Source organism: Lissotriton helveticus, chromosome 2_1, assembly GCF_964261635.1.
Source record: "Lissotriton helveticus chromosome 2_1, aLisHel1.1, whole genome shotgun sequence".
NCBI classification, from domain to species: Eukaryota; Metazoa; Chordata; class Amphibia; order Caudata; family Salamandridae; genus Lissotriton; species Lissotriton helveticus.
The window spans coordinates 695,589,668-695,613,475 of record NC_136059.1 but is presented as its reverse complement, the minus strand read 5'-3'; the positions used below and the strand labels follow the sequence as shown (position 1 = coordinate 695,613,475).

The 23,808-nt window shown below is 51.4% G+C and overlaps 1 protein-coding gene and 1 long non-coding RNA gene across 5 annotated transcripts in view; one reads left to right on the top strand and one right to left on the bottom strand.

Moving 5' to 3' along the window:
- The window catches only part of ARSK (arylsulfatase family member K), a 961,037-nt gene that overhangs the window by 454,557 nt on the left and 482,672 nt on the right, over positions 1-23,808 (bottom strand). For both annotated transcript variants that reach the window (XM_078675401.1, XM_078675402.1), the window contains one exon: positions 18,512-18,733. In XM_078675401.1, coding sequence (XP_078531527.1) covers positions 18,512-18,733 — 222 coding nt within the window. The remainder of the gene's footprint in view (positions 1-18,511; positions 18,734-23,808) is intronic.
- Positions 1-23,808, top strand: part of LOC144818221 (uncharacterized) — a 161,961-nt gene that overhangs the window by 50,004 nt on the left and 88,149 nt on the right. The gene's annotated exons all lie outside the window — the stretch shown is intronic.

Here is a 23,808-nt window from a genome sequence, read left to right as displayed (position 1 = left end):
CGTTGGGCGCCATGTAGTGTAGCTCCTATTTTCCCAATAGGCTCTGCGCATTGGAATAGTACCTACAGCAGTAAAGGCCTAGGTCAGACGTTAACTAGGTCTACTACTGTCGATACTAGACTTAATTTTTGGGTTTGCCAGCTAAGCTCAGAGTTCGCTAGAAACTTTCTCGAATGTTCAAGGAAGGAATTAACTCCCCTGATTAGACAAGAAGGGATTTAGTTTCTGACAACCATAGACCATGACAACTTTGCTCTCCCCTAATCAAGAGTCAATCTCAAGAGTCGTGTGAGCACAAGGCAATTATTTTACTCAGTCAGTACGTGCATTCTTAGTCTCATCAGACTGTAGAGAAAAGGAAGAGACGGGCGTGTTCAATAAAAAGGTGTTATTTATTGATCAGTCTCTTTTCTCGTACAAGAGAAATGGATCGATATTATTGCAATACTTATAGTTAAGTAAAGTGCATACATTAGAAGCAATAGTATAAAATAATACTGTAAAAACATTGATATGGTTTCTGAGCCATATGATGTTTGAAATGATTAAAATATATTTACATACACATATACATTTGACTAAACGTACTCAACTGGTGTTTCTAAATACGCCTACCCCGTGTACCTGACCTAAGTCTAATGCGTGGGCGGGAACAGAAAGTTACAGTTTAAGTTAAGTTTGTTTTTGCCAAGTGAATAACTAAAGAATTCTCTGTGAGGGGTTATTCAGTTCTGTACCTGGAAGTTAGGATGGATGAGGAATGGTATCTCTTTCTCTGCTCTCGATATTCCAGGCTGCCTGCGAGGGCTGCCCGAAAGCGCCGGTGCTGGGTCTCTCGGCTTGAGATAGCAGCACGTCAGGAAGGCGGTGCTGCGCCAGCGGGGTCTGCTTCTGCTCTCGGCTTCGGCAAGTATGGCTGCTCCGTCTTGTCACCACGCGTGTCTTTGCATAGGGGAAGGTCGGCAATATTTATACCTTAAAGGTGCTGAGATTGACGTAAGGATGGACATAGATACGTCAATAAAGATGTCATACGACTTGCTCGTTAGCACATTCTTTACTAAAGTTCTCTGTGAAATCAAAACAATGGCCGCACGGATTATCCAGGTTGTCATAGGTTTGATTTGTTATGAGAACGTCGTATGCCTTATCAGGGGCTGGAGGAATGTCGCTTGTCTAATTAGATCTCAAGCGTTATGACCTAATCAGATAACACGTTCCTGTGCCGTAGTGTGACTGCGTCAGATAACGGTATCTGCATCATGGGGGTTTTCTTGCCTCATGGGCTGACTGTTAGTTAACTTGATAGTTAGTTTAACCAGAATAGGGTCAGGAATAGGGGGACTGATTCAGAACCTATAGAAATACACGACAACATCTTGCGTGGCGTACTCCTCTTCCACGTTCAGAGCCCAGTTGGGCCTTTACTCCATGGTAATTAATTTAATGAATTTAATGAATTTTGAATGCCACAAACGGATGGTTTGATTAAGTTCACTATTATGTACTAAGTGCGAATTTGTGTTTTTAATTTTCCAGATAGGATTGCCCCACTCCTTCCTCCCCCATCCCCCGTTGTAGATGTCCTGATGAAGACCCCGACAAAGGACTCAAGATAGCCTATAGATAGGGGTCGAAACGTCGACTGTTCTTTCGGATTTCCGGCACATGCCCCCGATTCTTTTAGATGCTATATGTGACCGTTGAATGTCCTATGTTTAATTATTTCCAATGTATGCCTTGATTTAGGGCTTGTGTATTTGATGTGTCATGAATTATTTGTAATTTTGTAATTAGTAACTATTTTTGACTGTGGTTATTTTCCTTGACTTTACACTTCCTTGAGCACTTCCCTTCCTTCTTTTCCTCCCCATCTCGGGGTATTAACTTTATGTGAATGTGTTGTGCCAATGGCAATCTTTCGGTGTTGATTAATAAATGACAATACCCAAACATTCTGTTAAGGTTTTTAGTGTCCAGTGTATGTAGTTTACAATACGCCTCTCTTGCGGGGACCCCTTGTATATGTATCGCATAGCGCCCAGGTCCCCGTGACTGCATGGGTTCAAAACCCCCCTTTTTGTAACGTATAGGAAAGGGGCAGCGACAGCAGAAGAGTAGCAACCCTCACACAGGAAGTCAACCCTCTAAGCTTCCTAACCCTCTTAACCCACAGCCTGCACTCCGACTGGTTCAATGGCTACACAAAATGGCCACCCTGCCCCTAGCCTTTTATAGTCTGACCACTAAGGTTCCAGTAGGGTCCAGAAGGTTCTAGAAGACTCTATGTTAACCTATGGGGCTTTCCAGGGGATGGCAGTTGTGACAGTTGAAAACCACCATTTTGTAGATCTGAGTGAATTCCAGTCAGAAAAGGGCACCTAGGCCTGAGGTAAAAGACTATGGGAGCAAAAGAGCATCTATCCCCCAGGTCAACACCATAAAAATCTAGTGAACACAAAAAGATGAAAAGGGTATGAGGGGCAAAAAGGGGGCAAAATAAATAAATAATAGGAGGGGCTACGCAAAAGGCCAGACAGGTCTAGCACGCGTCCCCCCCAGCTGAAAGTGGGGAGGGCTACCCAACCCCTTGGGAGTCCTCATCACTAAGGCGGAAATACCTAGAGAGACCGTCTGCATTGGCGTGGTCCACTCCAGGCCGATGTTCCACCCGGAAGTCCATTCCCTGTAGGGAGATGGACCATCTCAACAACTTGGGATTTTCCCCCTTCATCTGCATCAGCCAACGAAGGGGTCGGTGGTCAGTCTGAACCAGGAAGTGCGAGCCAAACAGGTATGGCCGCAACTTCTTCAGAGCCCACACCACCGCAAAAGCCTCCCTCTCAATTGTACTCCACTTCGGTTCCCGGGGAAGCAGTCTCCTGGATAGGAAAACCACAGGCTGATCCAGACCCTCTTCATTGAGTTGCGATAACACTGCCCCAATGCCATGTTCTGATGCGTCTGTCTGGACAATGAACTCCTTGGAGAAGTCTGGGGCCCTCAGGACCGGTGCTGCACACATTGCCTGCTTTAATTTTTCAAAGGCTTGCTGGCAAGCCTCTGTCTAAACTACCCGTCGAGGTTGTTTCTTTGAGGTAAGCTCTGTGAGGGGTGCTACAATAGTGCCATACCCCTTCACAAAGCGACGGTAGTAGCCTGTGAGGCCCAGGAAAGCTCGGACCTCAGTCTGGGTCTTGGGGGGTTCCCAGGCCATGATTGCCTCAATCTTTGCCTGGAGGGGTTGCACTGTTCCCCTACCCACCAAGTGTCCAAGGTACACAACCGACCCCTACCCAATCTGACGTTTGCTGGCCTTGATTGTCAGGCCAGCTTGTTTCAGGGCCTGGAGAACTGCTTGCAAATGTTGCAAATGGTCCTCCCAACTGCTGCTGAAGACAGCAATGTCATCCAGGTAGGCAGCGGAGAAACTCTCCATTCCGGAGAGGACCTGGTTCACCAGCCGCTGAAATGTGGCAGGGGCATTTTTGAGCCCAAAGGGCCTCACACAAAATCGGAAGTGTCCCTCAGGTGTGCAGAAGGCTGACCTTTCCTTTGCTCCATCTGTCAGGGAGATCTGCCAGTACCCCGAGGTGAGGTCAAAGGTACTTAGGTATTGGGCAGCTCCTAGCAGGTCAATTAATTCATCCGCCCTAGGGATCGGATGAGCATCAGTTTTGGTAACTGAGTTCAGTCCCCGGTAATCCACACAGAACCTCAGTTCTGGAGTGGTGCCTGGTGGAGCAGCTTTTGGCACTAGAACCACCGGACTGGACCAGGGGCTGCTGGAAGGTTCTATAACTCCTAGGTCCAGCATCTTGGCAATCTCACCATGGATGCTAGCCTTCACCTTGTCGGACAGCCGGTAGGTCTTTGACTTCACTGGTGGGCTGTCCCATGTGTCCACATCATGGGTACACAGGTGAGTCCTTCCCGGGACAAGGGAGAACAACGTTGAGTACTGTTCCAGTATCTGGCGGCAGTCCTCCCGCTGTTCAGGAATTAGGGATGGGGAGAGAATCACTCCCTCCACCGACCCATCCTTTTCCTGAGACGAGAACAAGTCTGGGAGAGGTTCGCTTTCCGCTTCCTCTTCCCCATCATTAAGATGACCTCGGGCCTCTCATGGTGGGGTTTGAGTCGGTTAGCATGTAGCACCCGTAGGGGCTGACGAGGGGTCTTAAGGTCCACCAGGTATGTGGCCTTACCCTTCTTTTCTAACACCTCAAAGGGGCCTGTCCAGCGATCCTGGAGGGCACTTAGCTCTCCAGGCTCCATCACCCACACTTTCTGGCCAGGCTCCAACTCCACCGGGTGAGCGTTGTGGTCATACCACTCCTTCATTACTGCCTGGCTGGCCTCCAAGTTGTCAGAAGCTTGCTTCCACAACTTCGCCATTTGGCTCCTGAAGGCCAGCATGTAGCTCACCACATCCTGGGGGGGTTTCCTGGGAGACTTTTCCCATCCATCCTTCACCAGGCTGAGAGGACCACGTACAGGGTGCCCAAACAGAAGCTCAAAGGGGCTGTAGCCCACTCCCTTCTGTGGCACTTCCCTGTAAGAGAATAGCAAACAGGGTAGGAGGACGTCCCACTTCCTCCGCAGGCTTTCAGGCAGACTTCTGATCATGCCCTTTAAGGTCTTGTTGAACCTTTCTATCAGTCCATTTGACTGGGGGTGATAAGGAGTGGTGAACCGGTAGGTCACTCCACACTCCTTCCACATTGCCCACATGTACGCTGACATAAAGTTGGTCCCCCTGTCGGACATAACTTCTTTGGGGAAACCCACTCGGGTAAAGATCCCCATCAGGGCCCTAGCCACCACAGGTGCAGTTACAGTCCTCAGAGGAATTGCCTCTGGGTACTGTGTGGCATGATCCACCAGAACCAGGATAAACCTGTGACCAGCCGTTGTTGGTGGATCCAATGGCCCCACAATGTCGATGCCCACCCTTTCAAAAGGGGTGCTAACGACAGGAAGTGGTTCCAGGGGAGCCTTCAGCTTCACCCCGGTTTTCCCACTAGCTTGGCAGGATACACATGTCCGACAGTAAGTGTCAGACGCCACTTTCATCTGAGGCCAGTAAAAGTGGGGGACAAGCCGAGCAAAGGTCTTGTCCTGACCTAAGTGTCCTGCCAAGGGTATTGCATGAGCCAATTCCAGCAGAAAGGCTTGGTACCGTTGCGGGACTACCAAGGCCCTTGATGAACCAGGTAAGGGTACCTTGGGTTCACTGTAGAGGAGTCCATCCTCCCAGTAAATATGGTAGTGTCCCGCAACGTCCCCTGCTGCCTGGGCTTCAGCCTGTTGCCTCAGTCCCTCAAGGGTAGGGCACTCCTTCTGGCCCTTACAGAACTCTTCTCTGGTAGGCCCTCCCTCCACATGCCACTCAGCAGGGATGGGCAGGTCCTCCAGAGAAACTACTTCCCCCTCCATGGACTCCTGGTCCACCACCGCAGGTGGCCGATCTGTCACATGGGGTGTGGAAGCCGAAGCAGGCTTCTCCTGCCTTCGGGTCTGTCCCTTTTTGGCAGCGAGTTGGGCCATTGTTCCAGGCTCCAACCCAGGCGAACTCCCCCTCTGGGCAGTCGCAGACCTTGTGCTTGCACAGGCCCAGTCAGGTGTACCCAGCATCTCTGAATGCGTCCGGTATTCCACCTCTCTCCATGCATTGTGCTTCATGTCATTCCCCAGCAGACAATCGACTGGCACGGGAGGGCTTACGGCAACTCGAAGTGAACCTGCAACCCCTTCCCACTCAAAGGGAACCTGGGCCACAGGGCAGTGGCCCATTCTGCCGTCAGCCATCGCGGCGGGGTGGAGTACGTTGGGAATCACCTGCTCTGGAGACACCAGTTGACTCCTTACCATAGTCATACTGGCTCCTGTATCTCTCAGAGCCTCCCCTCTCTGGCCATTGATGGTGATCCATTGCCCATACTTAGTAGTATTTGGGGGCACCTGGATCTTAGGAACCATCTCCCGTTCTCCCAGGGACACTAAGGTGACACCCGCCCACTCACCCCCCTTATCTAAGGGCAACTCCTCCCCGAGCGCAACACTAGCTACTCCCGGGGCTTTTCCTCCGGTGGGAGGGGGTGGTCTCTTTGGGCATCTGACATCTCCCTTATAATGTCCAACACCACCACACTCGAAGCAGTGGACAACCCTTGGCTGCTGGCTTTGGCCAGGATGAGGGTTTCTGGGTGGGTTAGCCTTAGGGGTGAAACCTGTTCCCTTTCCCTGGAAACTGTTTTGGGGACCTTTAGAGAACTCCCGCTTTTTATCTCCCCCCTCCTTCTTCTGGGGGGCGCCCTGTCCGGTCTTTTGGGAATCCCCTCCAGTCCCCTTTGAGGACACCCGGGTACTTGCCCAGATGTTTGCCTCCTCTTCAAGCTTCCGGGGATTGGTCAGCTTGCTGTCCACCAGGTGTTGACGCAGCTCGGGAAAACATTTCTCGAGTAGATGCTCTTTAAGAAAAAGATCATACAACCCCTCATAATCCTTCACCTCACTGCCCTGTACCTAGCCCTCCAATGCCTTCCTCGCATAGTCCAGGAAATCCACCCAGTTTTGGGTGCTTAACTTGTGGCTCCCCCTGAACTTTTGGCGATACTTTTCCGGGGTTAGCCCAAACTTCCTGATCAATGCTAACTTCATGGTGGGGTAGTTGCTCTGCTCCTTCGGTTCTAAGGCTAACAAGGTGGCCCGACCGGTAGGAGGCATATATTTGTACAACCCACCCCCCCAGTGCTTCTCCTGGATCCCATGGGCTCTTAGGGAGACCTCATAGGCAGCCAGCCATTTGGCTATATCATCCCCCTGACTATAGCTGGCAACTATGTCCTTAGGCAAGTAGGGTCTGGACTCCCTGGTTGGTTCTCTGGTTTCGCTGCCACCATTCGGAGTAGGAGAGGGTCCTAATTGCAGGGCCCGGAGTTCTACCTTTTTTAGTTTGAATTCGTGAGCCATCCTCCGCTCTTCCTTCTCCTGTTCTAGCTTGGCCAACTCCCATTTCAGTTGCCTCTTTTCCCTCCTGTCAGTGAGTTCCGCTTCGTTCAAGCTTCCTCCGGAGACACTACTGCCCCTCCTAGAGTCAGTCATTGGTCCTGGGAGTAGGTTTCCCACCTCTGGATGGAACAATCCCTCTACCTCTATGACTGTGTCCCGGTCCGTCCCCTCTTCCTCCGCCTTCCCTTCTCCATGTGCTGCCACCCAAGCCCTTAAGCTGGTCTGGAGCTCCCCATTCTTGGCACCCCGCCTAAAGAACACTCCCATCTGTTGACAAAAGTCCCTAAGCTGGGCCACAGAATAAGTGTCCAGTTCTTCCAACGCAAATTCCATTTTGCTAAAGGCAAATCTGAAAGAAACAGGTTAGTATTAGATTCCTTACCTTAGAATATCCCCAGGCGTCAGTCTGGATCCGGAAACTTTTGCGTAGCAGTACCCCTGCGCGTCGGTAGGCGTCGTCTGCAGGCGTCCCCTGCGGCTCCGCGTCGTCGGCGTCGTGCGCCGTGATGACGTCGCTGGAGTATATAGACGCCGCCTCCGCGCGCTGACGTCAGTTCTTCTTTTTTCCGCGCCAGTTAGCGCAGATCCGAAGAGCAGTACTCCGGTCTTTTGACCTAGTGTTTGTTTAACTTAATCTTCTACGGTGCCGGTAGGATGCCTGGGTTTAAGAGCTGCGACGAGTGCGACCGCATGATGTCGGTCACCGACCACCATCGACTCTGCCTCCGGTGTCTGGGCGCGGACCACGACGTGGAGTCCTGCGTCGACTGTCGGGCCTTGACTGGAAAAGCTAGGCGGGAGCGGTCCCGCAAGCTTCTCGAGCTCCGGGTGTCGGCCCCGCGTCGAGAGCGGTCCCGGTCCGGTCGGAGGTCGAGGGAGCGGTCGAGGGAACGATCGCGGAGCCGCCATGGGCGCTCCGGGAGTCGCCACCATTCCTCCGGCTCGTCAGGTAAGCACAAGAAGTCGGGGCGTCGCCATCGCACCCCCGACTCCCACCGACGCCCGCGTGCTGCGGCCGGGGGCTCGGGTGACCCCAGGCCCGCGGTCCCGCATGGGTCGCCGACGCCGTCTACCCCACACCCGTCGGTCCCTGGGGAAGGCGCGTCGCGTGAGGAGATCGAGGCCTTCCTCGTTGCTATGAGGGCGAGGTCTTCTCCGGCGGGGCCTTCGGCGCCTGCGGGCCCGTCGGTCCCGTCTGGGGGCCCGAGCGGTTCGGGTGCTCCTGCCCCGGCGCCGCCGGTGGCTCCGGCCCCGGCGCCGCTGGTTCCCTCTGGTTCGTCGCCGGCTGGTCTCCCGGCCTCTCCGGCGTCGGTTCCTGTGGGACAACCCGTGGTACCGCCCCCGCGTGGTGCAGCGACTCCGCCGTCGGCTCCGGCCGGCGTCGGGTCACCTGCGCCGACGCCGCGCGGCGCCACCCCCCTTTCCTCCCCGACTCCGGACGCGGAGCCGGACCGGCGTCGATCGGCGCCGGATCCGACGCCGATGGGGCCCGTTGACCCCGATGTCTATATCGTCGACCCAGAATATGGGTATGACGAGGAGGAGTATGGAGAGGGTTGGGAGGGGTCTGAGGACCCTCTATCCCGTGCCTGCCAGTACGATGTGGACTGGGTAGGTGATCTGGGTGATGCCAGTGGCCTGGACGAGTCGCCCAACCCTGGGTTTGTCTCTCCGTCCCCTGTGGCGTCTGAGGCAGGTGCTGCCTATTCGGTGGTCCTGATGAGGGCTGCCAAGGCCTTACACCTTGAGCTCCCCGTCGCGAAGGTCAAACCGAATATTCTGACGGAAGTGTTTAAACCGCAGTCATGCCCCCAGGAGCCTCTGCTGCCGTTTAATGAGGCCCTGACGGATGTCCTTCTGGGCACCTGGTCCAGGCCCGCTTCTGGTGCGCCGGTTGACCGGAACGTTGCCAGGCGCCACCGTCCATGCTCGGACGACCCTGCCTTCCTATCCACCCATCCCTCCCCGGAGAGTCTGGTGATCCAGGCCTCCACTTCACAGTCAGCGTTCCCGTCGGCTCCGCCCGACCGGGAATCAAAGAGGTACGACCAATTTGGTAAAAAAGTATTTTCCTCTTTGAGCGCTGGACTGCGGTCTTGTAACACCGCGTGCCTCTTGGGTCGCTACACCCACTCCCTGTGGGATACGGTCGAAGAGTGTTTGCCGCAATGCCCCCAGGAAGTGCGGGACAAGCTCACCCGGACCTTGGTTGAAGGCCGGGATGCGGCGCGGTACTCGATCCGTTGTGGTCTGGACACAACAGACTCACTGGGGCGGGCCATGTCCACTACGGTGGCGATTCGTCGCCATGCCTGGCTGAGATCTGCCAACTTCTCGCCAGACGTCCAAAATACGCTCATGGACATGCCATTTGATGTCAGTCGCCTGTTTGGTGACAAAGCGGACCACGCGCTGGAGCGCTTCAAGGACTCCAGGGTCACGGCCAAGTCCTTGGGTCTCTCGACCCAGCGCCAGCAGACGGGTTCGTTTCGGCCCTTTCGTGGCCAAGGGAGGGGAGGTCCCACACGTGCTGCCAGCCACGCGACGCAGAGCGCTCCCCAGCGCGGTGGCGCCCGTGGTTTCCGCCGTGGTGGCGGTAGAGGCCAGCGTCGTGGTCAGTCCACGCCCCCCTCCGCTGCTGCATCCAAGCCTTCCTAGTCCGAGCTTTCGGGCTCACGTGACGCCAGTGGGTGGCAGGGTTCGCCATCACCACTCCCGCTGGCGCGCGATAACATCGGACAGGTGGGTGCTGCAGCTTGTCCGAAGGGGCTATGCCCTCCCCTTCGAGTCCACTCCTCCAGCCATGCCACCGCAGAACCACCGTGTGTCGGGGGACCACTTGACACTTCTGCAGGAGGAAGTTACGGCCCTCTTGGCCAAGGGGGCCATCGAGCGCGTTCCTGGGCCAGAAGTAGGGTGTGGTTGCTACTCCCACTACTTTCTGGTACCCAAGAAGGACAAGGGAGGCCTGCGTCCTATCTTGGATCTACGGGACGTCAACGGCTTCCTCCGGAAGGAGAAGTTCAAGATGTTGACTTTGGCTCAGGTCTTGGCTGCTCTAGACCCACAAGACTGGATGGTAGCGTTGGACTTGCAGGATGCGTATTTTCACATCCCCGTCCTGCCGGCCCACCGGCGTTACCTGCGGTTCACGGTAGGCCACGGGCACTTTCAGTTCATCGTGCTCCCATTCGGCCTTACCAGCGCCCCACGGGTGTTCACGAAAGTGATGGCGGTGGTCGCAGCTCATCTGCGCCGGTTAGGGGTTTCAGTCTTCCCCTACCTCGACGACTGGCTGTTGAAGGCGGGCTCGCCCCTGACAGTCGTCCACCACCTTCAGATGACGGCAGACCTCCTGCACGAGCTGGGGTTTTCCATCAATGTGCCGAAATCACACCTGTGTCCCTCTCAAAAGCTCCTTTTCATCGGAGCGGTTCTCGACTCGGCGCAGTTTCGGGTTTATCCTCCGGAACGGCGGGTCCGGGATATTCAGGCTCTGATTCCCATCTTTCAGCCGTTATCCCGGGTTTCGGTCAGGTTGACGCTGCGGCTTCTGGGGCTGATGGCCTCCTGCATCCTACTGGTGCATCACGCCAGGTGGCGGATGCGGGCTCTGCAGTGGGACCTGAAGTTTCAGTGGGCCCAGCATCAGGGCAACCTATCCGACCATGTCCTGATCTCGGAGGGCACTGCGAGACAGTTGCAGTGGTGGCTTACGGACCGCGATTGGGTCAGAGGCAGATCCCTCTCCCTTCCCCAACCGGAGCACGTGGTTGTGACGGACGCGTCCCTCCAAGGCTGGGGTGGCCACTTGGGAGAGGCGGAGATCAGAGGCCTCTGGTCTCCGGCGGAGTCCCGGCTCCATATCAACATGTTGGAGCTGCGGGCGATTCGCCTAGCACTGAAGGCATTCCTCCCCTTTGTCAACGGGAGTGTAGTGCAGGTGTTCACGGACAACACCACCGCCATGTGGTACTGCAACAAACAGGGCGGTGTGGGGTCGTGGACCCTTTGCCAGGAGGCTCTGCGCCTCTGGCAATGGCTGGAACGTCAGGGTGTGACTCTGACGGTTCAACACCTGGCAGGTTCTCTGAACGCCAGGGCGGACGAACTCAGCCGTCGGTGCTCGGTGGATCACGAATGGCGTCTGAACTCGGATGTGGCGAGAGGCCTCTTTCAGCAATGGGGAGAGCCTTGGTTAGATCTATTCGCCACAGAAGAGAACGCGCAATGTCATCAGTTCTGCGCGTTGGAGTTTCCAAGACGGCACTCGCTCGGCGACGCCTTTCGGCGCGAGTGGAGTTGCGGTCTGTTGTACGCCTTTCCGCCTATACCACTTCTGCCCAGAGTGCTGAAGAAGATCAGGCGCGACCGGGCCCAAGTTATCCTTGTGGCTCCGGACTGGGCTCGAAGGTACTGGTATCCCGAGCTACTCAGCATGACAGTCGGTCCCTCGATCCGCCTGCCCCTTCAGGAGGACCTTCTGTCGCAGCAGCAGGGGACGGTCCTCCACCCGAACCTGTCCAGTCTCCACCTCCATGCGTGGAGATTGAGCGGCGACAGTTGAGGCCATTTGACTTGCCTCCTGAAGTCTGTGATGTCATTCTGGCAGCCAGGCGTCCCTCCACGAAGTCGGTATACGCCTGCCGGTGGAACAGATTTGTGGCGTGGTGCACAGCCAAGGCTGTGGATCCCCTTTCTGCCCCTCTTTCCGAGGTTCTCCTCTTCCTTCTTTCTCTTGCCCAGCAGGGCTCTGCTCTGGGCACTATCAAGGGCTACCTTTCTGCCCTTTCCGCCTTCTTAAGGCTACCTGATCAGCCTTCTTTATTCAAGTCCCCTATTGTGTTAAGATTCTTGAAGGGCATCACGCACATGTATCCTCCAACCCCGTTCGTGATGCCTCAGTGGGACTTGAACCTGGTTTTGACTTTCCTGATGTGCGCTCCCTTTGAGCCCCTTCATTCCTGTCCTCTCCGTCTTCTCACCTTAAAGACGGCCTTCCTGGTAGCCATCACCTCTGCCAGGAGAGTGAGTGAGCTCCAGGCTCTTTCTATTCAACCTCCTTTCTTGTCTGTTCATCCTGATAAGGTGGTTCTTCGGACTCGACCTTCTTTCCTGCCCAAGGTAGTCTCTGCTTTTCACATTGGGCAGTCCATCACCTTGCCCTCCTTCTTCCCGCCTCCGCATCCTTCAAAGGATGAAGAGCGGCTCCATCGTCTGGACCCAAAACGTGCGCTTTCATTCTATATGGATCGCACACGCCAGTTCCGGGTGGATGACCAACTGTTTGTTGGCTACGTGGGTGAGAAGAAGGGAAGGGCGGTACAGAAACGAACCATCTCTCGGTGGGTCGTCCTGTGCATCAAAGCATGCTACTCTTTGGCTCGGAAGGAGCCTCCTGCTGGGCTGAGGGCCCATTCCACTCGGGCCACGGCGGCTACTACTGCCCTGGGCCGGGGAGTCCCTTTGCAGGACATTTGCCAGGCGGCCACGTGGGCCTCGCTGCACACCTTTGCGAGGCACTACTGCCTGGACAGTCAAGTCCGGAGGGATGGCTTCTTTGGCCGTTCGGTCCTCCAGTACTTTCTGGTGTAGGTTGTATTGGTTCGCAGACCCACCACCGGGGTTGGTATTGCTGGGGTATCTATTCTAAGGTAAGGAATCTAATACTAACCTGTTTCTTTCAGATGAACAAGTTACTTACCTTCGGTAACGATATATCTGTAAGAAACAGTAGTTAGTATTAGATTCCTTACCGCCCCACCCATCCTCCCCGTTCTGCGAACTGATACCTAGGGTTAAGGACATCCCTTTCAGGGCCCTAGTTTCAAATGGCACCAGTGTTAGTTCTCACATGGCTCTGCGTGTTCTGGCGCGGAAAAGCTGTGTGCAAAGAACTGACGTCAGCGCGCGGAGGCGGCGTCTATATACTCCAGCGACGTCATCACGGCGCACGACGCCGACGACGCGGAGCCGCAGGGGACGCCTGCAGACGACGCCTACCGACGCGCAGGGGTACTGCTACGCAAAAGTTTCCGGATCCAGACTGACGCCTGGGGATATTCTAAGGTAAGGAATCTAATACTAACTACTGTTTCTTACAGATATATCGTTACCGAAGGTAAGTAACTTGTTCTTTAGGGACAAGCACACAAAAAGAATAGAGTTACAAGGGCAACCCGAAGCTACCTCCACCCCACCACCAGGAATAAATTTGGAAAAAGCAAAAGTAAAAATTAGGAAGTCCGCCAGGAGAAAATTCCAGGTGTAGGTTAGTGGATTACACTTAGTTACTGCAGAGTAGTCGCAACCACAGTTCTCAATCCCACCGCTAGACACCAATATGTTGGACCTAGAGTTGTCAGGTCACCTAGGGTAGCCTGGCCTAGGGTCAGACAGTCAATTACTAGAGGCACATGTGTAAAGGTTGCACACCACCCAGCAGTAACTCAATGCAATTCCACACAAAAATGACACTACACCAATCTTTGTGTAAAAATACGAGCTGTTTTATAAAATTCTTATATAGATCTTTCTCGATTGTTTGTATTTTAGCAATTAATTACACTGTACATCTTTACATTTTCCACAGCATCTCCTGTAACACTATGAAACTTCAGCTCAACCACCACTTAACATTTTAACTTCCCACAATGATTACATTAGGATGCACTGTCTTGATACTTTAGATTAATACCTCCCCTCTCCAAGATCGGCACTTACAAGTGATGGCCTGTTTGTACCCGGTTTCCAAGCACCAAAGATTTAGCATCTACTTCTGAATTCCCCCAATAGGCGAATCCTAGGCATTAAATGAGATACAGATTAAATGGCATTCCATTTGGCAACTTGAACGAGAGTTACGAAACATCAATGGGATTGAGGAACTCCCCTCCCCTTTGCCTCAGTTACTAAAGCGCTTGATAGCTGTCTTATCCCTGGCAATGAAGAACAAGAGCCTTTCACAAGGGCTTTCCACAGTGGACCGCCAAGGTGTTCAAGTTATCAATACACTGCTCGCATCATAAATGCCCATCAATGTTTGTCTCTCCAAGTCAGCCCCGCAGCTCTAGCTCAGTTCACTCGGGCTCTGCCCCTGCCTCATCCAGCCTGTTTAGCGAGGGAAGACCGGCATCTAATTTCCAACTTCCCCGCCTTCCCTTAGAATCTCCTTACTTGCGGACAGCAGCGCTCGACTTTCCGCCTCTCCTCAGAATCTCACCAGGACTCGGTGAGCGAGCCTCTTCGCCAACTTTGGGAGGTCTGGGTGGAACTGCTGGGTCCGCGTCACGCTGTCTCCTCACTGAAGAGACCTCCGTCACCAGGCACACGCCGGGCCTGCGCAAGGGTGCAGCGTCTGTGGCGCAGGGCCGGCCTCCTCCTCTCACTGGCGGCGATGTTCTTGGCAGGTTCCGCCCACCAGCGCTCGAAGCTCCGCGGACACTCCGCCCTCTCCCAGACGCTTCTGGACTCTACACAGTGAGTCTGCGCAAGGGAGCAGCGTCTGACAAGATTCGGCTCTTTGGCCTCACGATCGCCCCGTAGTGCAACCAAGGAACGGCTACTCTGACACTACAAGGGTCACGATCAGGACACCTCCACTTCACTCAGCAGCGGTGCCCTCCCACTCAGAAGCGGATCAAGGAGAGGATAAGGTCCACTTCCACTACCACCTGAACTTAACTGGTGAGGGCCAATTACGGCAATGTCAAGTACGGACCCAGGTAGAGTCTGGATTGCGTATTCCTTCCAATCCAGGCCTTGATTCTCACAAAGCTCAGGAATCCGGTAGTTTACTTCCACGCCAGATATAGTGGTCAGAAAGTCCCCACTCAGCAGGGCCAGGTCTATAGGAAAGGGGCTGCGACAGCAGAAGAGTAGCAACCCTCACACAGGAAGTCAACCCTCTAAGCTTCCTAACCCTCTTAACCCACAGCCTGCACTCCGACTGGTTCAATGGCTACACAAAATGGCCACCCTGCCCCTAGCCTTTTATAGTCTGACCACTAAGGTTCCAGTAGGGTCCAGAAGGTTCTAGAAGACTCTATGTTAACCTATGGGGCTTTCCGGGGGATGGCAGTTGTGACAGTTGCAAACCACCATTTTGTAGATCTGAGTGAATTCCAGTCAGAAAAGGGCACCTAGGCCTGAGGTAAAAGACTATGGGAGCAAAAGAGCATCTATCCCCCAGGTCAACACCATAAAAATCTAGTGAACACAAAAAGATGAAAAGGGTATGAGGGGCAAAAAGGGGGCAAAATAAATAAATAATAGGAGGGGCTACGCAAACGGCCAGACAGGTCTAACAGTGGGATATCTTTTTACTGCCCGATTATGAACAGTGCAATAGTGATGTGGCAGGTGAAAACTATACACATTAAAACTGACTCAAGAATCCCAAGTGCGCATGCTTTATTTTACAGGGATTCCTGTCAAAGCAATAAATAGTCAAGAGGACCCAAAGAAAACTATTTATTCAGTGGTCCATCTGTCTCAGTCTATATGTTTCACACCCAAGTCTGCCAAGTCAGGTCATTTGGCATTTAATCAGAACTTAATGCAGTATTCAACCTACCCTAAAGGGGTACAAAGTGCATAAGTTACCCTCAAATGTGAAGTCACAAGTGACCAATTCACCAGTGCGTAGTCTTTCATCATAATGCACACTTGGATAGCGCCAATTAACCTAAGATTGTAACAAGGGCATAGGAAAATAACAATTATTAGTTTATTCTACGAGCCAAAGTTATATACATCTGAAATATGCCACGCTCTCTTGTCTGTAAATGTCCACATTATACACATAGGTCTCAGACTATGCACTAATCCATTCATTATTGTGTTTTCTGTTCACTACTCAATTGTAAGAAATTACATATATCAGTATCCGTATATATGCCAATGTTACTAAAAATATATACCAAGCACACCTGTAACATATTTTGGAATGCCCTTGGTGGATACACCCTGATACTGTGGGGGCAACTACTAGACCTATGTTAGCCTTTATTCTTGTTTTGTAGCTCACTTGTGGAATGCCACAACTGTGGCTATGTGTATGCTACGATTGAAGGATATGCGACGGACCAATTTGAATTTCCCTATGCCACTTTTTCCTCTCTGTTGATGGTATTGGTATGAAACTTAACCCAGTTCTACTACTTATCATCCCTCTAGGTGGGAGGGACTGCAAGAAAAAAGTTTACATTTCTCCAGTCGCTAGGTTAGTGCACAGAAAATATCTGGCACTTCCTCAGAACATTCCTGGACTGGGAATACTTCCCTTGAAGAAGGCGGTTATGTTGGAGCAAGACTACTGAGTCTTGCAGAAAGAAGAGAAAGAAGAGGACTCACTCAAGGATTCCCAAATCCTGCTGGCACCCAGAAACTGGAACTGCCCTCCACAGGTCAAGTGGTTGGCTTAATCTTTGCCTGATTCAGGGACAAAATATAGATGAACTCCTGACTCCATGAGAGCACAGCTGACCATAAAGGATTGGACCCTAAAGGAGACCTGGCTGGAGAGAGGCCTGGTGTTAGAACCTAACCCAAGTAACTAGGGGCTGCAATATTGTCCAAAAGAAGTATTTCAAGCACTTTGAAAACATAGGGATTCATCTAATCTAGGGGACATACCGGAAGGCTTCCCAGCACTACACCATCCAGCATTACCCCAGAACAGGCCCCATATGGACATTGAGAGAAACATGTCATTAACAAACAGCCAGGTCTTCAGGAATGTTCTGATAATGAGTTTTGAGTCTGTTTGGCGCAATTTGAGCAGCAGAGAATTCAACAGCTTAGGAGCCAGATATTTAAAAGAATGGCCTCCATATAAGACTGTAGTCAACCCAAAAGTGTGTACTATCTCTGCTAAAGGGCGCCCTAAGGACTAAGGGGCTAATTTATTTATTTAGGAGTTTTATATAGCGCTAGCCAGACCCAAAGGTATCGGAGCGCTTTACAATATTTATGGTTTGGATGATAGGGTACTCCGTCGCAAATGCTAACATTATAGTCTACCTGCCTCATTTAGAGACTGGAAGACTGCAAGATTTCTGTGGACAAAGCTCATCTTGGTTCTGTAAATGGAAAGCTTTATCTGCTAGCCCCACAGAGTTGGGACTTTTGAAGGAAGGGCATTACACTGCCCATCTTATTTAGGGTGGTTGGTGTGATGTTCTTTTTTTCTGTCCCTCACTGTCAGGAAAAATCTGGTGGTGAGGGACAGAAAAAAAAGTACTGACCCCCACACCCTCTAACAAAACTCCTGAGGTATGGGGTAATTATTTTTTTGTTTTAAAAAACAAACTCCCTCATTGGGAGTTTGTTTTTGAGAATTTTCTTTTTTTAAGTTTAGCGGACATCTGCCAAAACTAATGATGGCTTTCCACCAAACATTTTGTACCTTTAAGGGAACTGCTGTGATGGTGGTTCCTTTTAACATTCAGATGAACCTTAGGCTGGTGGTCACCTCTAAAGATGGTGGATGGTAGTCTGTCAGGGTGGAGGTAGTAATGTCCTACTTTACCTTAATGGACTGTATTCTGTCTGTCAATCTCTAATTCCAGAGGACTGGACAAAGTGCTGAGAAAAAGTGACTAAATTCAAATCTTGGACCAGGGTTAGGCGGCAAACCTATCCGAGCAGCGAAGCTTCGAAATCAAGATTTTGCCCTTTCTGGAGATTGTGACAGGAAAACAAATTACTTCAACAGAAGCTCGAAGATAATGTATCCAACTTTGAGAGACCCTCACCAGCCAACAGTACTGCTTTTTGTCTAACTGGAAAATTCGACTTCCATTTCAGAGACTAAGTCCAAAGGTTTAAACTTTACGGGACAATTCCCTTGGTGTATCTGAACCTCTGCTCAATACAGTTAGCCTTAAATCACGCAAAGGTCCTAAAACCTAAAAAATCATATCTCCAGGTCCCCTTAACCTATTTCAATGATCTTGGTGTCATGTTGCTATATAAATTGCTCCCAGAGTTTCTAAGTTGGTTTAGGATGTTTATTGTGTTGTTTTATTTACTTTGAAATTGCATTGTATTGCTTAAACCAATAACACACCTTTCTGGGGTTTTGCCTGCTACTAATGCCTTAGCTACCAGGGGTTGAGCTTATATGCTCTCAGAACTGTGTTGTGACCAAACTAGAGAGAATGTATTAAGTTACTATGGATAGCCCCCTGCCAAATTAATAACCCCATTCCTGAAAGTCACCAATATCAACACAATTCTAGGTATAGTGGGAGAGAGATCATTCACCATTTGGTTCATGATCTCACTCCCACCACCTTAAGTACTTTGTTGAATAGAAGTCCATGACATTCACCCAGATGTTTATCACAAGGCTCACTCTTCATAAAATCAGGAATTCAACTATGCCACCTATTATGATTTGCACATGGAGAAAGAAATAATGCATGTAAGGTGTGCCCAATGTTATTTACAAATGTGCGCATTTAAATTTGGTAAACAAAACTGGCTAGCTTACCAAACAGTTGTGGAGGCACCGAGTCACCATCTGAATATGCAATGTACTTCCACTGACCAGTACGAAGCATGTACGTTGACGCATTCACGTTGCAGCCATGGAACTCACTGAGCGCCCAGTTAGGATGAAATTGACTGGAGACTTTGTTGTTGTATTTATCACTCAACAAAGGCATCAAGGACATGCCGCTGAGGTTCTGAGGTATAGCGATCCCAGCTATGTCTGGAAAAAAAATCACCAAGGGGATATATTTCACAATGGAGATAAACAGTTCACTTAAAAAAATGATTAAAAACATGTCTCTGTTGCCCCTACCTAAAACTTTGCAAATTGTTTTCTAATAGTAGCTGGAATCAATGATACCCTTGAGATTACTGTAGCAGCAGCCAGGTTTGTAAAAGTTTGAAGAGTTACATGAAGAATATATTTTTAAAGGGGACTGCATAAAGCCTTGATTTTCTAGAAATAGAATTGTACTAAATACACTACTTTAATATTGTTGACGAGGAGAACAAACGAGAAAAGGCAATATAGAATGAAAATGGTGGTTATGAACCTCTTCATAAAGAACAACTACTTCACTGAAGGAGGAAGTACAGCACATTGTAATTTCAGAAAGACTAATTAATTGCCCCATATCTTTTCAAACTGTTTAGGGATCCCCCATGCTCCCGTGCAAGCCTCCATCCATAGCCATGCACCAGTCCAAGTCTATGTATTCTCATCTTGTGCTATTGGTCTCCCCTTCTTTGATCAATATCCATCTGAGCTCCCACCAAACTACAGATTACTAAATGTTGTGTGGCATCTGGGCACTTCCTGCTCCCCTATATTACCAGTACAGCTGTTTTGCTGGCATTTCGACCCATACTCTTACCATTTTCGAAAGGCTCTTACACCATTTTAAAGGGCAGTGTCACTGAACATTCCCAGCCAGTGTATGACGGTGGCTTTCTGCCCATTGTAGCTCCTTCATTTAGCATTGGCTTTCTTCACCATTTTATAGAACCCATATCCAATACATCCTGCAGAGCATGGGTACTCACAAACATCTTCCCAGGGGTCAAAGTTTTTTTTTCTGTGATGTGACTGAGGGCTGCATTGATGCCAGCAGCGTGGAAGTCACGAGCAGGGGTTTTCAGGGGGCTAACCGGTAAGGTGGGTGTAGGGGAAGTGAAGCATATACATGTAGTGGCTGAATTGCACAATGTGAAACCAGAAAACCTGGGATTAATTTCGGCTTTCGCACTTTACCAAATTGTGTGCTCCTAGGCATTTGTTTTATTTCAGTTTTCCTCCTTTTTTCGTCATCATCAGATATAAAAGGACTTCAAAATACATGACTTCAGGATGTGCATTGTCCAAACCTTCTCCAGTGTATCATTAAATTAACTATAATGTTCAGGTATAATAGGAACCCAGCCCAAAGAGTGCACTTAACAACAGACTTGCATCCTAGTTCACTACTGACATTGTTATCAGGTTGGGAGGAGGGGTGAGAATAAATCGCTTTTACAAAACACACTTCTCAATGCACTGATATAATGTGATATACTAAGACGAAACGCTTCTTCATAAGGAAATAGACTTTTTGAATTTTGAAGAGACCTTACAATTTGTTATACTTTTGCTGCAAGGTGCCTGTTGGACTTGGCCCTTTTTGCAGGGGACAGATAGAGGCTGGTTGGTCTGAGGGTGGCCCTGAAGAGTCTGCAGAAGAGGAAGAAAATGACAGTGCAGAGAGGCCAGTAGAGAGTGAGGACCCCATAGATAGGGAGTCCCTTGCTGGGTCTAGTGCCAGTGGTAGTGCCCAATCCCTTTCATGGTCCCCAGAGGAGTTGGTAGACAGGCAGAAGGAGAGGGAGCATCAGCTGGCTTTAGGGAAGCTCAATTGGAGGATAACATGAGGATAGCACAGCTGGATGCAGAGCACAGGGAGGTCCAGAGAGCCTTGGCGAAGAAAAAGGCATTGTTGGCTCAGGAGTTGAGTCTCAGGGCAGTGAGATCTGCCTGACCTGGAGGGAGGGACATCTGTAACCAGTGTCCTGACCGGTTTGGCTTACAGGGATACCGCTCCAGGTGGGAGGGTGCAGCACTCTGGAAGGGGGTGCAGAGGGAGGGAGTCCTCGCCTCTGACCCCGGTGCAACCTGAGGGTTTAGACTCTAGGTTGGTAGACCAGTTGCTGGAGAAAGGTCCTAAACTGGTGGGAGAGTTGTATACTGAGGGTGCCTCTCAAAGGAGGAGAGTGCGGAACCCTAGAAGGAGAGGTAGGGAGAGGAGAGCCTCGCCCATGACTTCTGGTCAGCCTGAGGGTACGACCCTTGGCTGGAGGATCAGTGGCAGCTTTGAACTGCCCGGATGAAGGGTAGAGTGGAGAATGGTCACTATGTGCCAGGGGTTACTACCCCCACTCTGTGAGATGGCAAGGACCAGATACATCTGGATGGCCGGGGGCCTGGTCCTGGCCATGGACAGCAAGGGAGTGCCAGTGGGGTAGCCTAGTTGGTCCTGGGAGCTGTTACAGAGGCAACTACATGGGTTCAGAGTGGCGTAGAACTGGAAGGTGTCCCTGCATTTGCGGGCCCCGTCTGTGTTCTATCGCTCAAGGCAGGGAAGCAATCATGGTGGTGATTGGTGTACCCTGCGTTTTGGCTGGAAGGGGGTTGTGTTGGACTTGGTCCTTTTGCAGGGTTATCCCTAAACTTTTTGCCTTTCTCCTAGCCTTTTTTCTGACATGGTGTTGGTGGTTTTTAGGACTCTGGGCACTTTAGCACTGCTGTCCAGTGGAAAGTGTGTGTGCTCTCTGCGATAAATATGGTAAGATTGGTCTACACCTGTTTTGCCTATTTAATTTACCTGTCAGTCCCTTGTAAAGTGGTATCTCGTATACCAAGGGCTGGTGAAACAAATGCTACTGGTGGGCTTGCAGCGCTGATTGCGCCACCCACCGAAGAAGCCTTTCAAACCTATCCCAGGCCTCTGCCATTGCAGGGCCTGTGCGGCACAGTGTTACTGCTGCTGTGACATGGCACCTAAAGTGTGTGCCATGTCTGTGACCCCCCTGTTACTGCCTGTCAATCACCCCTAAGGTAGGCCCTAGCTAGCCCTATGGGCAGGGTGCATTGTAGGTAAAAGATAGGTTATGTACCTTCAGTGTGTGAACATGTCCTGGAAGTGACAAACAGCCATTTTGGTTCCTCACTACTGTGGGGCTGCCCTCTCATAGGAATGCATTGGGGATTCCCTGATAAGTGTTTCAGTGGTAATTCCTGATATGAGAGGCACAGCGTGTTCAAGTTTGGTATATTTGGAATAGTGATAATAAACGCTGCGCAAGGGTGAGCGCAGATTCATAATAACTATTTTAGAAATGCCACTTTTAGAAGTTGGAATTTCTGTGTGCTATGTGTCTGCATGCCTGATGTGAATTGCATGTCTGGCTTTTGAGTGACAGGGGCTGGTGAGGTGTGTGTGGCTCCAGGAAGGGCAAGGTGAGTCAGCACTAGGCTGAATGGGACATCTGCATTTGGAGTAGTGGGAGGAGTAGTCCCTGGTCCATGAATAGTCATGTGCCTAGCCTGTACAATGCTGGCTCTGCCCCCCCCCCGTGGTCTGTCTGATGACGAGCCCCCAGCTTAAAAGGGGGAAGAGGGGCCTTGTAAACAAAGTGCTCCAATTCCTCCTGAATCAGTTGCATCTGGTTACCCTAAAGACCTGTACTGCAGACAAAGGAAAATGTACTATAAAAATAGGGGCTGTTACCCCATGAAGTAGTTGATCCTGTGCTTGGGGGCTAGCTGCTGCTCAGCCTCAGGAGGAACCACCACGAGGGACTGCCTCCCTGCCTGAGGGTCCTGTGTGCTGGCCTGCCTGGGCCCAGCTTTGCCCCCTTTCCCTCTAAGGACTTTTTGCATCAGCGCTTCGTGAGCGCTACCTTCAAATTGTCAAAGAAGAGCATGTGGGCTCTGCAGCACGGAGCTGCCACTGACCTCGAGGGAATGCCAATGTGGGTATTTACAAACCTGGATGCCAAGAGGAGAGGGAGCCCACCCCGCTTTATGCCTTTTATTTCAGGCGGGAGCCCGCCCGCATTGCTGAGTTATTTGACGAGCGGGTGCCCACCCTGCATTTATGGTGCCTTTTCGGCGGGTGCCTACCCCGCTTTATGCTTAATTTACAGGTGGGTGCCCACCCCGCTTTCCAGTATCTTTAGAACGGGTGCCCACCCCGCTTATGGTGTTTACCGGCTGGTGCCCACCCTGCTTGTGCACTCGTTCAGAGAAGTGGGTGCCCACCCCGCAATTGCTGTGATCCTAAGCGGGTGCCCACCCCGCACTGTTGGGCTGGTGCCGAAAAGGGAAGACAGGTGCCTGCTCCTGACTGTGGGCGGGGCCTGCTGAAGGAGTGCGGCCGGAAGCCAGGAGAAACTTGGCTGCATGCAGGAAGGAGGACGGGAGCCTACCCTGCCTCCATGAGCTCCAAACAGAAGTCCCAGTCCCAGAGGAGGGGCCGGGTGAAGAGCATAGTTTCGCCCTGCCGTGGAGGAGACCAGAGGAGTCTGCAGAGCCCGGTGAGTGGGGGTAGATAGAGCACTGTTGGTGCCCTCCAGGGCACAATGGGGCTTTCTCGAGGGACATTGTCGGTGTCTGAGCGGTCCCACAGGACAGCTGGCCGCTCCAACGTGGGGCACATTGTTTCTAGGGCCCCAGTAGGAGTCCTGGGGGCACGTTAGTGCCAGTGCCGGTTTCCTTGCCACAGCTGCACCTCAAGTACGGGCAGCTGCAACATGGGAGCTGTTTTTGTTGCAGGAGTCCCAGAGTGGGAGCTCACAGGCCAAGTTGGTGCCAGGTCTCATACTTACAGATGCACCGCACCAGCGCGGGGAGCTGCCACATTGGGCGCATTAGTTTTGAAGAGTCCCAGTGGGGGACCCAGGAGGCACAGTAGTGCCAGTACTATTCTTTTCTTTGGGGGCATTTTTGAGATGGAGTAAGATACACTTCTGCCCTGCCACAGCGCTTTGTGCACTTTGGAGTTTGCTGCATTGGCATCCAAGCCCTGACATTCTAGAAAAAAGGTGTTTAGGGTCTAGGTGAAAGGCCAGGCTACATAATGTGTTTTATGCTCATTGTAAATGGTGATTGCATGATGTGATTTATGTGGGGTATATGCCACATGTGATCTATGCGCCCTGATTTCTGCCCTAAATGTGATTTATGCTTAGGAGGTTATTACATACTGTGTTTATGCTGGTGAGGCCTAGTGCGTAATGTGTTTATGCTAATGAGGTTTGGGC